General features: G+C 49.7%; 1 protein-coding gene across 2 annotated transcripts; it reads left to right on the top strand.

Annotated features, from left to right (window-relative positions):
- The first annotated feature begins 1,370 nt into the window (after positions 1-1,370).
- HINFP (histone H4 transcription factor) lies at positions 1,371-13,369 on the top strand. 2 transcript variants are annotated; one of them, XM_028105883.1, is made up of 10 exons: positions 1,371-1,455; positions 7,052-7,236; positions 9,497-9,726; positions 9,980-10,091; positions 10,267-10,419; positions 10,928-11,005; positions 11,093-11,213; positions 11,300-11,438; positions 11,530-11,654; positions 12,390-13,369. In XM_028105883.1, exons 1-10 carry the CDS (start codon positions 1,409-1,411, stop codon positions 12,811-12,813), a joined length of 1,614 nt encoding a protein of 537 aa, XP_027961684.1. In that variant the 5' UTR covers positions 1,371-1,408; the 3' UTR covers positions 12,814-13,369. The 2 variants fall into 2 exon arrangements, with proteins under 2 accessions (XP_027961684.1, XP_027961685.1); XM_028105884.2 differs by lacking the exon at positions 1,371-1,455 and adding an exon at positions 1,771-1,917.
- The last annotated feature ends 1,064 nt before the right edge of the window (positions 13,370-14,433 follow it).

The following is a 14,433-nucleotide window of genomic DNA, read 5'->3' as shown; positions in this document are numbered from 1 at the left end:
TTCATGCACAAATTTTTTTATGCACAAATTTCCGATTTTACTCTGACTTTGTTATTTTTAAGTGTCTTATTTATATTGAACATTTAATGTGTTTTCTGATTATATGAATCATATAGGCTTATTTTAGGTTAGAAAATACAGAAAAATGTAACAAAATAAATCTCAAGCCCAATGAACTTTACTAAGGTACATTATTTAACAAATACCTCTTGAACCCTTAATGTTTCAGCTGCTAGGCTAAGTGATGGAGTCATGAAGGTGAAGAGCACATACAATCCCTGCCCTGCCTTACTGGAAGACTTCTTGGGAAAAGAAGCATCTTCACTGAGACCAGAAGAACGAGTAGGAGTCAATCAAATACATGTCAGAGGGGGAGAAGGGGGAAGATGGCACCAGGCAGAGGAAACAGCAAGTACAAGGCAGGAAAGGTTAAAAGGTGGCTAGGTGTGGTGGAGAAACTGCAAGAAACTCTGGGCTGGAGAGCAGAAAATGAGGGCAGGAAGGACTAAAGACACGGTTGAAATATACAGGACTCAGATGTTGAAGGGTCTAGAAAGCCTCAGTATGGTTTGGGGTTTTTGCCTCGAGGCAACAGAAGGCGTTGACGCGTTGAAACCGGGGTGGTGGTTTAATCAGATCTCCGTGAGCAATGTCTTGGAGGGAAGCAAGAGTGCATACAAGGGAACCAGATAGTGTAGACATCGGGCTGGGCGTCGTTAATAGACTAGCGAGGAGGCGGCGAAGGATGGGGGGTGAATTTGAGAGCTCCGGTGTTTAAGGAGGTAAAATTCACAGGGCTTGGCGGAGGATCGTAGGTAACGGATGAGGGAGGAATCAGGGAGGACTACCGGCTTTCCGACTTTAAAGGAGGGGATGGATAACATGGCTGTTCACTGAGCCTCGGCAGAGGAGAGGTGGTGGGGGGAAAGAGAAGATGGCACAGGAATACCGATATTTAAGAAATCAGAGTAAGAGGGCGACGGATAGAGGTAGGATCGAGTTCGGGTCGGGAGGGGCTGACAGCTCCGCGCACGCATCCTTGAGCGCAGCTGCCACCGCCTCCCGCTCCTCCTCCCTGAGCTCGCCGGCAGCTAACGCAGTAAGCCGCGAGCGGAAGGAGAGACCCCACTAGGCGCTGAGCTCAGCCCCGCGCAGGCCCAGTAGGTGCCGAGCGCGGAGCCTGCGCAGTTGAGGGAACTCGGGGCCTTGGGATCCCAGTCCGCGCCTCGCCTGGAACCCCGCGGCGCCAGCGACGCTACCTTCCCCCCAGCCCGCCGGTCCTCACTCCCGCCCCTTCCGTATTTTGGTCGCGCACGGGCTCCGTCAGTCGCAGCGGCCATTGGCTGTTAGAGGGATCCGAGAGCGGCAATTGGCTCTCGCTGGCCGTCGCTCAAGCGCCCTTCCGGAGATGGTCCGAGGTGGGAAGAGTTGCAGAGAGCCGGCAGCCGAGGGAAGGTAAGCTGGGCTCCGGGCTTGGTAGGGGGAGCGTCGGGGTGCGCTCTGAGCAGGCTGCCGGGGCCAGGCTCTTCTTTAGTCACCTCGGCGAGGCTTCCTCTGGCAGCTCGGCCACGTCGGTTTGTCTGGCGCCTGCAGTGCCCCCGGCACCTAACCCCGACTCGAACCTCCTTGCTTTCTCGTCTGGGGCTTCGCTGCTGCTGAGACATGGTCACCGCCATGCCTTAGTGGGAGAAGGACTCCGGGAAGCCTGCGGGGCTGCGAGGGAGAGGTTTTACCTGCCGGGACGGTCTCCTTCTCTTCGAATTCTACCGGTGTTTCAGGGGCCCGGGCCCCGCCACGTAGGGCAAGTCTTCCCCGCTTCGCCTATGCACTGGGATTTCTTTCGGTCCTGACTTCCCTCATTGGCGCTTTGTTTTGGCGGTTGTCGTCACACGTCATTGTCATCTCTTCGGTCAAATTGTGAGTCCTTAGGAGGTTCAGGACATAGGTTCTTCCTTTTCTTGAATAGCGTTCTGGTTAATTTGGTGCCTTGCGTTAAAATATATACTCTTAAGTATTTGCTGGTTGCTTCTTACTGTGATTCCAGATGAAAAGAAGTATTAGGAATTCCTCTGTTTGTCCCTTTGTTGAACGTCTTGTAGAATTATGCTTAGAGCGTCTCACCCTCAGAAGCAAGGATCCAGATAGCTAACACTTGTTGAGTTCTGGCAGGGTGTTACGGTAAGCGTTTCAGTATCCATTATTTAGTTTAGTCCATAAGTCAATTCAGTGAGACAGGCTTAATGATTCCCCTGCTTCATGGGAAACTGAGGCGGAAGTAACTTGTGGGAGGGCACACAGCTAGTAAATGGGGGCGCTTTCTAACCAGGTTTGTTGAATCCATCACTAGTTGTGATATTAATATCCCATTTTACATTCAAAAAAACAGGTTCAGAGAAGCGAGATTATTTATTCGAAGAGTAAAGTAATAAGTTACAGGTTCACTTAAACATTTTAAAAGAGACCGTATGAGGATGTGCTGGTCCTGAATTTAGAACTGAACAGGACACAGGCCAGGCTTGTAGGAGCTCACAGTTTATTGGAGGAAGCTGACAGAATAACTACTTACTGAAACATGTTTGGGGTATTGTGTATACAGATAGGAGGCCTATAGGGAGGAAGGAATCAGACAAGGAGAGAGAAGATGGCAGGTGTAGGAGGAAAACGGAGCCAAACTCCCTGGCTTTGAATTCTGTCTCCATCACTCCCTAGCTCTGTGGCCTTAGGTAAATTACTTAACCTATCAGGGCCCATTACCTCATTTGTGAAGTGGGATAATAACACCTCAGTAGGTGGGTTGTTGTATTAATGAGTTTTTTATACATAGAGGACACTTAGAACAGTGTTTTGCCTACTGTAGATACTTAATGAATGTTATATTATTCTAGGCAGAGTAAAATAATTGAGACAGGAAACTTGAACCCAGGTTTTCTGACAGCTGGTCCAATGCCCTCTCTAGTATACAAGGTGCCTCACTGTATTCCTTGCCTGCAGAAAGAGGAGTGGTGACCAGATAGTCACTGTCCCACAGCTCCCCAGGGTAGAGACAAGCAGGGCGCAGGGAGAGAAAGTAAAGAACGCTGGGGGACAGCGAAAGAGGGATTCAGGGAGCTTTACCTAAGTTTCAAGTCATTCTAGATATCTAGATACCTAGATAGCCCACCTCCTGGGCCTTATCCAGTCCAACAACAGGTATATGTTTAGAGTATTTGTGCTCAGCACTGTGCTGTACACAGTATATGGACACAGATGGGCGTGGTATGGTTCCTGCTCAGAAGCAGCTAATATTGTCCAGTTGGGTGAATGAGAATAGAACACATCAAATGACCGTGGGCAACATACAAATAGGGTTGAGATTTTCTGGTATTAGCTAGGCCAGCCATAGAACCGAGAGGCCAGAGTAATCTGAGGGGCAGGTAATGTAGGAAGGCTTCCTGGAATGTGATCAGATCCTGACATTGATTGTCCGAAGCGTACAGAGCTCTGTGCTAATGCTGGGAATGGGAAGGGCAGGGGCGATGGTCTGCCCTGAGAAGCTCCTAGTCTGAGGGAGACAGACGTTCCATTCCGTCGCAACAGCACTAACAAAGCTGTACACAGTGCTCCGGGGACAGCAGGTGGAGTCTCCAGCTGTACCTGGATGAATTGGGAAAGGACTCACCAAGGAAGGGACACTGGGCTTGAGGGTAGGTAGAAGTTTCTCAGGCAGAGAGTTTCAGGAGAATGTAATGTGTATAGGGACCAAGATGACTGAGTCAGAGAGGAAGAGGAATGAACGGAAGGGAGAGGAAGCCAGAGCGGCAGCACGGTGTGGACAAGGAAGAGCATGGTCTTTGGCTTAGAGTCAGGATGCTCTTACATCAGATGAAATGAAGTCTGGGAGAGGGCTCGCCACAGGCGGACTCATGGTAGGGCCTCAGTCGTGGTAGTTTCCTTACTCCGTTTCTGGAGAAGTACGTTGAGGCCGGTTGGAGAAGAGCCTTGCGTGCAGTTCCAAGTGGACCTGATCCTGTAGGCAGGCGAGAGAGGAGGTTTCGGATGTTATGTCTGACTTAGGAAGGCTTTCCCTACTTTTCCTACCCCAACATCATAAAAATAGTCAACATTTTTTTCCTAATAGGGTTCACTGTGAGTCTAGAGCAGCCCAGCAGCCCCATGTGCACCTCAGAGTGTCAGAGGTCACTGGCTTCTTCTCAGAGGGGAGGCAGAATCTGTGGATTAAAAAAGGGTTTCTCTGATAAGCAGGTACGGTAGGTTCTTGTACTTATGGGCATGAAGGGTTTCATGTATTTTGCATTTTCTCTGTTTTTTTCCCCCTCTTGGTATGTGGTATTTTTCAGAGCTCCCACCTCTTTCAGGTAGACCAGTGCCCTGCTCCCTCCCAGGGCCTACCACGGTAGGGGCATCAGCAACTGGGGGGCATCATCCAGGACACTCAAGGGGCAGAGTCAAGGCCCCTGTTAGTGTTCTCTCTTGTCCCTGAACTTTTGCTTTCAGTGTTGTCCTCTGTCACTCTAATTTAATGAGGGAAATTGTTCTTTGATTGTTCTACAAACTCTGCTCTTGGAACTGCCTGTGTCAGAACTGGGGTGCTGAGATAAAAGGACAGATTTCTAGGCTTAACCCTGGGCGTCCTGAATCAGAAACTCTAGAGAAGGGGCTGGAGAACTTTGCATTTGTATGCATATTAAAGGTGGAGAACCTGCAGTTTCTTACTCAGCTTTCTCCAACAGATATTTATTATAGGCCTAAGCATGCTTAGAACTGTAAGTACCCAAGGTACAATATCAACTGGATAGATAACGGCTTCTTATGTTTAAATGGAATCTGTATTTGACCCTGGAACAACACGGGGGTTGGGGGTGCCAACCCTCGTGCAGTCAAAAATCCACGTGTAACTTTTTTTTTTGTTTTTGTTTTGTTTTAAAGATTTTATATATTTGACAGAGAGTGAGAGTGCACAAGCAGGGGGAGCGGCAGGCAGAGGGAGAAGCAGGCTCCCTGCTGAGCAGATAGCCCAACGTGGGGCTCCATCCCAGGACCCTGGGATCATGACCTGAGCTGAACTGAGTCACCCAAGTGCCCCTGTTTTTGTTTTTTTGTTTGCTTGCTTTTTAAAAGATTTTATTTTTAAGTAATCTCTACACCCAACATGGGGGCTAGAACCTACAACCCTGAGATCAAGATTGCATGCTCCAGGGGCGCCTGGGTGGCTCAGATGGTTAAGCATCTGCCTTCAGCTCAGGTCATGATCTCAGGATCCTGGGATCGAGTCCCACATTGGGCTCCTTGCTTAGCAAGGGGCCTGCTTCTCCCTCTGCCTGCCACTCCCCCTGCTTGTACTTTCCCTCTCTCTCTCTCTCTCTCTGGCAAATAAATAAATAAAATCTTCAAAAAAAAAAAAGATTGCATGCTCCACCAACTGAACCAGCCAGGAGGCTCCAAAGTGTAGCTTTTGACTCCCTGAAAACTTAACTCTTAATAGCCCTACTGTTGACCGGAAGCCTTACCATTAACATAAACAGTTGATCAACATGTTTTGTATGTTATATGTACTGTGTACTATATTCTTACAATAAAGTGAGCTAGAGGAAAGAAAATGTTATTAAGGAAATCATAAGGAAGAGAAAATACACTTATAGTACTGGACTGTATCGATGCTGTAAGTTTATGTGAGCTCTTTATAAGGTGAATTATCTGTCAGTACCTACACCAATATTGCCTTATATGAAACAAAACACTGCAGATGTTACACGTATTACTAACACTAGGCATCAAAAATGAAAAGATAATATACAGTCTATAAGTGTGTGTAATGATAAATTTTAACTTCTTATTTATTGTGTTTTAAGTACTGCACCCAGTGTGGGGCTCGAACTCATGACCCCGAGATCAAGAGTTACATGCGCCACTGACTAAGCCAGCCAGGTGCCCCGATAAATTATACCTTTTTATGATAGATTTGTGTATATTTTTTATGATAGTAAATAATAAATAATAGATAACAAATAGTAAATAATAAAATAGACTAGTATTTATGTATTCGTGACATACCTGACTTTTTCTTAATTCTTTAGATAAGTCTAGACTGCACAGCTTGTCTGCAAATTTTTTCAAATTGTTGCAAACCTCCAAGAAGTTTTCCAATGTATTCAAAAGTATTGCAAAACTCTGCATATGAATGGATCTGCCCACTTCAAATGTCTGTTGTTCAAGGTCACCTGGACATTTTAGTCCAGAGGATGTTAGGGGAATCGTGAGTAACCACTGGGTAGGTTGGACAAAGGCAGATTGTATGGTGGTTTAAAATTCTGGCGGGGACTTAGGATGGGATGCAGTAAGAGGTAAGTTGCTTCTGGGCTCATCCGCAAGCCGTGTGGGTTAGAAAGAATACGGACTTTGGAGTCAGCCTGACCTAACCCTGCCACACCACTAGTCTGGCCTTGAGCAAACCAGTTGACCTCTCCGAACCTGAAGTTCTTATCTGTAAATGAAGTTAAAAATAGTACTTCCCTCATTGGGTGGTGTTGGTAATTCAGTGACATCATGTAATGTGCTTAATATGGTGCTTGACCTACAGTAAGTGTGAAATTAAAAACAATGTTTTGTTATGCCCGTTTCGAAGCTGAGGATGTTCAGGATTAGAAGGGTGAAGTTCCCTGGCTACGGTCACATAGCTAGTAGGTGGTAGACACAGGAGTCTGGATCTGAAGTCTGTTCCTTGTCCAGAGCCATCTCTTTGAACCTGTGCACACTGTTCTGCATTCTATCAGAATAATTAATTCCTTCTCGGCCTGTTGCTCTGAAGCTTCGTGAGAAATCGGCTGTTCAAGTTCTTAGCTCAGTGCCGGGCACACACTCAGTAATGTTCGTGTGTGTTTTCCCTTCGCAGGAAGACCAGACAGCTTCCAGGGGTTTGAGGACCTGAGCTGGAGTAGCTGTTTCTCACGGGTCATGGGAGAAAGGCCTCCTGGTGCTTGGCAGGCTGGGCAGCCGTTCACCCCCAGTGGCACTTGGTAGAATCCTTGCAGCTGTGGATTTCTTTCTCCTCTAGGGTGAAGGCCATGCCGCCCCCGGGGAAAGTTCCCCGAAAGGAGAACTTGGGGCTTCAGTGTGAGTGGGGGTCCTGCTCCTTTGTGTGCTCGGCCATGGAGGAGTTCTGCGAGCACGTCACTCAGCACCTGCAGCAGCACCTGCATGGCTCCGGGGAGGAAGAGGAGGAGGAGGAGGACCCGCTTGGTAAGGGGGCAGGGCGTGAAGGGGAAAGAGCTCAAGGAAGGCGGAAACCTGGACTTTCCTACTTAGGCCGTTTTTGCTTATAAAAACATGGTAGATGGACGCTTTATAGAAAACGGATTCAACAGGGTAAGCGGAACGAATCTGCCGTCAAAAGGCAATTACTGACAGTACTTTAGTGAACATTCTTTTGATGTCTTTCTGCATATATACATACATAAGGATGGTTTTATTTTTTTTTTAAAGGATCATATTGTACAAGCTGTCCACAGCCTGCTTTTCTGATTCTCTGGTAATGCTTCTTGATGTTTTCTTTACTGCAACTACCAGTTAGGAATACATTTCATATCCCAACCCCATACACAAAAGTTAAAAAATACTTGAAACAATCCTTGCCTTTATTAAATGCTCTCTGAAGTGTTCTATCTTGTTCTTTTTTATTTAAAAAAAAAAATGGGGAGGGACGCCTGGCTGGCTGGGTCGGTGGAGTGACTCTTAATCTGAGTCATGAGGTCAAGCCCCACATTAGGCATGGAGCCTCCTTTAAAAAAAAATTGGTTTGTAGGGCGCCTGGGTGGCTCAGTTGGTTAAGCGTCTACCTTCGGCTCAGGTCGTGATCCCAGGGTCCTGGGATCGAGCCCCCACATCGGGCTCCCTGCTCAGTGGGGAGCCTGCTTCTCCCTCCCTCTCTGCCTGTAACTCTGCGTACTTGTGCGCTCGCTCTCTCTCTGTCAAATAAATAAATAAAATCTTAAAAAAAAAAAATTGGTTTGCAGTCCTCTAAATTGATTTCTCCAGTTACTAATAGGTCACAACACAGTTTAAAGAATTCTGTTCTATAGAAAATACAGAGGCAGCTCTCTTTCCCCTACCTCAAATTCTGTTTTAAGTCTAGTGACTATGAACTATAAGTAATAGTTTCAGAAGTCAAATAATATATGTATGAAAGAGAAATTAGGGTGTGTGTGTGTTTTATTTTTTTATTTTATTATTTTAAAGATTTTATTTATTTATTTGAGAAAGAGAATGAGAGACAGAGAGCACGAGAGGGAAGAGGGTCAGAGGGAGAAGCAGACTCCCCGCTGAGCAGGGAGCCCGATGTGGGACTTGATCCCTGGACTCCAGGATAATGACCTGAGCCAAAGGCAGTCTCTTAACCGACTGAGCCACCCAGGCGCCCTGTGTGTGTGTTTTAAAATAGGCTCCCTGCCCAGCATGGTGCTTGAACTCACGACTGTGAGATCAAGACTTGAGCCAAGATCAAGAGTTGGGTGCTCAACCAGCTGAGCCACTCAGGTGCCCCATATATATATATATATATATATATATATATATATATATTTTTTTTTTTTTTTTTTTTTTTTTAAGATTTATTTTTTTTTGAGAGAGAGAGCTCGGACATGCACGCACACTAGCAGGCAAGAGGGGCAAAGGGAGAAGCAGACTCCCCGCTGAGCAGGGAGCCCAATGCAGGACTCGATCCCAGGACCCTGGGATCATGACCTGAGCTGAAGGCAGACGCTTAACCAACTGAGCCACCCAGATGCCCACTCCTTATATGTTTTAAAGTACCTACTTTCTAAAACAAGTAAACCCCTATAAAGAATTGAAAATGTGCTTGGAGAGAGCTGCTCGAGAGCTAGGCAGTGGACTGCAGCAGTCAGTGGCTTTCCCAGAGTGGACAGGTCTTGGGCAGGATATGGGGAAAGAAAGGACTGGTCTGAAGGAAGGAGTGGGAGGCAGCGGCAGAAACCCGGAGCGACTAGCGCCTGCCAGCTACACTTGCCTTCTGGGAGATTTTGCACTGGGCCTCCCACACACCCTTCCTGCTGCCTCGACCACGCTTCTCCCCCTAGTTTACAGATATTCGCCCATCACATCTCAACATGGGGACATTTCCAAGTCATCCCTGTCCACATCAAATGACCTCTCTCTGACGATGTTATAGTATCCCAGACCCCTGCCCCCCCCCCCCATGGACCTTGTGACTGGCTGCAGTTTTATATTTATACGTGTGGTTATTTGATTAATGTTTTTTCTCCATGACTGAAAGCTGCTGTGAGGGTAAGGACTGCGACTCTTTTTACTTGTTATATCCCCAGTGCCTGGCACGATTGGTGGTGGTTAAATTGCTGGTATTTGCCAAATGAACTGCTGCTAATTGGGTCAGAGTCCAGCCTCCTCTCCCGCTGCTAAGTGCTGTAGGTAGGAGAGCTGAGCTTTGCAAAGTGTCAGACTCTTACCTCTAAACCCCTTTATGCAGAGGAAGAATTCTCCTGCTTGTGGCAGGAGTGTGGCTTTTGTTCTATGGACAGTTCGGCTGACCTCATCCGCCATGTCTACTTCCACTGCTACCACACCAAGCTGAAGCAGTGGGGGCTGCAGGCTCTGCAGAGCCAGGCCAACCTCAGCCCCTGCATCCTGGACTTCCAGAGTCGCAACATCATCCCTGACATCCCCGATCACTTCCTGTGTCTGTGGGAGCACTGTGAGGTCAGCGGGCAGTGCTGGGAATAGGGGCGGAAGGAAGTTGGGGATCTTAGCTCACGATGCCTTGACCCTTTCAGGGATGCCCTATGTATGCCAGGTTCCTACTAGCATCTCATTTTTGGGTATCTCCCTTGCTCAAACTTTTATGTCCCCGCCAACTTAATTTGGGAGACAGCCAAGGAGCCCCCTTGGACACGTAGGGGTCAAAGGCCCTCTACCCATCCTTAGTCCTTACCGCAAGTTGCTCCTGGCACAGAGTTCCTTCGACAATCCCGAGTGGTTCTATCGGCACGTGGAAGCGCACAGCCTGTGCTGTGAATACCAGGCAGTCGGCAAGGACAACCATGTCGTGCTGTGTGGCTGGAAAGGTAGGGCTGCTCCTTAACATCTGGCCTTTAAAGAACGCCTGGGGTTGCTGAGGGCCTAAGGCAGCTAGGTATGGGCCCAGTCCCATGGTGTAAGGGTGGCTGCCAGCTGGAGACTTGGCACCAGAGCCTGCTCTGGGGGTCCGTGGCTGGAGCGTGACTGGGCCTTCCTTCCCAGGCTGTACCTGCACCTTCAAGGACTGCCGGAAACTTCGAGAGCACCTCCGCAGCCACACTCAGGAGAAGGTGGTGGCCTGCCCCACCTGTGGGGGCATGTTTGCCAACAACACCAAGTTCTTAGATCACATCCGTCGCCAGACCTCGTTGGATCGTAAGCAATCAGAGAGGAAGGGGAGTGGGTGCAGGCTGTCCTGCGTGGGGCGGTGGGGGTTAGGGGCATGTTCCTGGGAGAGGGGGACAGTGAAGGCCTCTGCAACTTGGCTACATCTGTCCTTAGGGCTCAGTCACCTGCCACAGCCTTGGCTGCCTGAGAATCATCAGATGTTGTTATTCAGTGCTTATTGTGTGTCCTGTCTCTTTGTCCAGTGAATCCTCACAGCCCCATGAGGTGTGCTTCTTGTCCCCCTTTTTGCAGATGACGAAACTGAGTCTCAGGTTAAATCACTAGTGAGGTGCACAGCTAGTTTGGGGTCAAGCAGGGATTCTAATTCAGGTTCTTGACTCCCAAGTCCCAGGCTCATTCAGTGGTATTGTGTCCATCCCTAGTTCTTAAACTCCCCCTTTCTTGGTGGTTCCCCTCTCCTGGGCTTGCTCTCCTCTCTGTGCCTCCCTGCCCCGCCCCCCGCAGCCCACCCTGTCTTCTGCCTGCCCCACCCCAGAGCAGCGCTTCCAGTGCTCTCACTGTTCCAAGAGATTTGCCACGGAGCGGCTCCTGCGGGACCATATGCGTAACCACGGTGAGTAGCCAGAGCCCCCAAGCTCCTGGCCCTCCCTCCGGGTTTCCGCCCGGCTTCAGATCACAGCCCCCCCTCTGCTCCTCTCAGTGAACCACTATAAGTGTCCTCTGTGTGATATGACCTGCCCGCTGCCATCTTCCCTTCGCAACCACATGCGCTTTCGCCACAGTGAGGACCGGCCCTTCAAATGTGACTGTTGTGACTACAGGTAGGGGGAGCCAGGGGCTGGAAGGCCGAGAACTCACAGTCCCGTGTCCCGCATGCCCTCCAGCCTCTCCTGACCTCTCCCTGTAGCTGCAAGAATCTGATTGACCTGCGGAAGCACCTGGATACCCACAGCAAGGAACCAGCCTACAGGTGTGATTTTGAGAACTGCAGCTTCAGTGCGCGATCCCTCTGCTCCATCAAGTCCCATTACCGAAAAGTGCATGAAGTAAGTGGGGCCGTCGGTGGGAGAGGGCTGGCAGAGGTGTGGGGAGCCCAGGATGAAGCGCTGGCCTCACTCTCCCTCCCCTCCCCATCAGGGAGACTCAGAGCCAAGGTACAAGTGTCACGTGTGCGACAAATGCTTCACGAGGGGCAACAACCTCACTGTGCATCTTCGTGAGAAGCACCAGTTCAAGTGGCCCTCAGGGCACCCCCGTTTTCGGTATGTCTCTCAACCCTGCCCTCTAGATTCACAAACCTTCCCCCCGCATATCTTTTCAACAAGTTAAAAACCTCGAATTTGGGGCGCCTGGGTGGCTCAGTCATTAAGCGTCTGCCTTCAGCTCAGGTTATAATCCTAGGGTCCTGGGATCGAGCCCCACATCGGGCTCCCTGCTCAGCAGGGAGTCTGCTTCTCCCTCTGCCCCTCTGCCCCTTCTCTCCCTTTGCCCTTCTTCCCACTTGTGCATGTGCACGCTCGCTCGCTCTCTCTCTCAAATAAAAAATAAAATCTTAAAAAAATTTTTTTTGAATTTGATGATCATCCACCATCTCCATTCAGGCTCGAGGAACAAAGTGGTGGAGCAGAGATGATTTTTTAAATTTTTGAATGTGGTGCCAAAGCCCTGCAGCGAGAACCAGAACTGGAGCCTAAGGGTTCTGACCATCTCATAAATCCTGTGACACTCCCACCTTCCAACACAGATCATTTCTTTTCCCACCCCCTCTCCCTCCCTCCCTCTCAAGTTTCTACATACGATTTTCCATCTTGAGTAATGCTCCTTCCCTCTTGTCTTCTACATATTCTCATGAAGCCCTTTTTGGTCTCCAGCTCCTTCCTATCACTTAACATCCCAGGGCCCTCGCGTCTGCCCCTCGCCTTGCCGCTGTCCAGGACGCGCCCCCCCCCCCCCCGCCCCGCGTGTGGTTTCTGCCCTATGCGCCCCCGCCTCCCCAGGTACAAGGAGCACGAAGATGGCTACATGCGGCTGCAGCTGGTTCGCTACGAGAGCGTGGAGCTCACGCAGCAGCTGCTACGGCAGCCACAGGAGGGATCGGGCCTGGGAGCAGCACTGAGTGAGAGCAGCCTGCAGGGCATCCTTCTCGAAGCAGTGCCAGGGGAGCCAGGACCCCAGCAGGAGGCTGAAGAGGAAGAGGAGGGCGGGAGCAGCGAGGGGACAGGCCTCTCAGCCTCTCAGGACACTCCCAGCCCTGTCATCCATGTGGTGAATCAGACCAACGCCCAAGGCGAGCAAGAGATCGTCTACTATGTGTTGTCCGAAGCCCCAGGAGAGCCCCCGCCAGCCGCTGAGCCCCCCTCAGGGGACATAATGGAAAAGCTTCAGGGAATAGCCGAGGAGCCCGAAGTCCGGATGGTGTGAAGGCTGCGGAGCCTGACCATTTCAACCCCAGGCCCCCGGGTTTGAGCCAGGCTGGTGGCTGTGCCCCTCGTGGGCAGCCCCTGCCAATGGAGGCCTTTAAGAGTGGTGCCAAGAGCAATGCGGTACACTCTGGACCCGGCTTGCATCATGCAGCAGGCTCTAAAGCCTTCCCTTTTCTGCCATACCACGTTTGGTGGGGATCCTGAGGAGTTTGGATTCCTTGAGGGGGATGCCCTGGTTGTGTATGTTCTTGTAGAGGGGCTAGTATCAGGCTTACCCATAACCCTCTAGTCACGCTGAAACGGTGACTAAAATCCTCTGTCAGCTCGCACCCATTCCCATCTTTAGGGGTCCTTAGGTCCAGGGATGCCGTGTAACTGGTCCCTACGAGGGCCTTTTCCTCACAACCAGCCAAGGCAGCGTGAACCAGGCAGTTCTTTCCCTCCGAAGGGCTCCTACAACCCCAAGGACTTTCCTGGTTATCCTCAGGGATGGGAGTGGAGGCACTGAGTGTGGAACAGTTGTTTTGGTAATAAAAGAAACACTTGGGCTGTTACTCATTTCTTCTTCCTTATGTCTGGTGGCTGTTAACTAGATAGGAGATGCAGCTGCCCAGAAGAGGAGCTGAATAGTTAGGCTTCTCCTTCTAGTGACTGAGGTTCGTTTTTGTTTTTAACTTTCCTCTTGTTCCCCTCCCCCCACCTCCTTGGTGAAACTTCTTCATTTCTTCTCAGAGCATCTACTGTCTCCATGGAGGTCCTGTGAGTGGGCAGAAGTAGCGCTCTAGAATGCACACATGGGCCTCTCAGGAAGGGAGAGCGCCTGGCCACCGTAGCCATCCGCTCTGAGTCCTGGTTAGATACCCAGTTCCTCTGGCGGAGGGATTCTTTACCTGTGGGACCAGGAAGGAAGCCTCGGCGGGGGGCGGGGCGGTAGAGGTGGAGGCCTGGGGAATGGCAGGTACTCTAGGTTTAGGAACCAAGTTAGAAAATTGTGTGTCTGACTATACATTTTCCTGGGGAAAGGGTCTGTTTTTCACTAGATTCTCAACGAGGTTGAAACCCTCCGAAATAAGAACCAGTTTTTGGGCTATCTAGCCACTTCTCTACACCCTGTGTCCATTCTTAGGGTTGCTTCCACTCCAGAGAGGTCAAGGAAATACTCTCAGGGGTCCTAGCTGGACAGAAAGCTGCCCACAAAGGACAAAGGACCAAATTTAATTCTCTTTACAAAAACTCTATGCCCATTGCAGGAAGAATTTAGGAAAGAAAAATCTCGTTAATTCCATCAGCCATTTACTGAGTTCCTCCTATATAGTCCAGGCATTGTGGCAGCGCCTGGGTGGCTCAGATGGTTAAGCATCTGCCTTCAGCTCAGCTCATGATCCCACGGTCCTGCGATCAAGCCCCACATCAGGCTCCCTGCTCGGCAGGAAGCCTGCTTCTCCCTCTCCCATTCCCTCTGCTTGTGTTCCCTATCTCGCTGTCTCTCTCTCTCTGTCAAATAAATAAAATCTTAAAAATAAATAAAGATACAAAAAAGAATAAAACCCAGGACTTGCCCTGAAGAGACATGTGGTACAGAGGCAAGGAAAGATCTAAAGAAGTGGAGTGATTGAAG

The sequence above is a fragment of the Eumetopias jubatus genome, unplaced genomic scaffold (genome assembly GCF_037043125.1).
Source record: "Eumetopias jubatus isolate StellerSeaLion01/CBP00866 unplaced genomic scaffold, mEumJub1_p1.0 scaffold_13, whole genome shotgun sequence".
NCBI lineage: Eukaryota > Metazoa > Chordata > Mammalia > Carnivora > Otariidae > Eumetopias > Eumetopias jubatus.
Note: the sequence above shows the minus strand (reverse complement) of the source record. Positions and strands in the feature narration are given on the sequence as shown.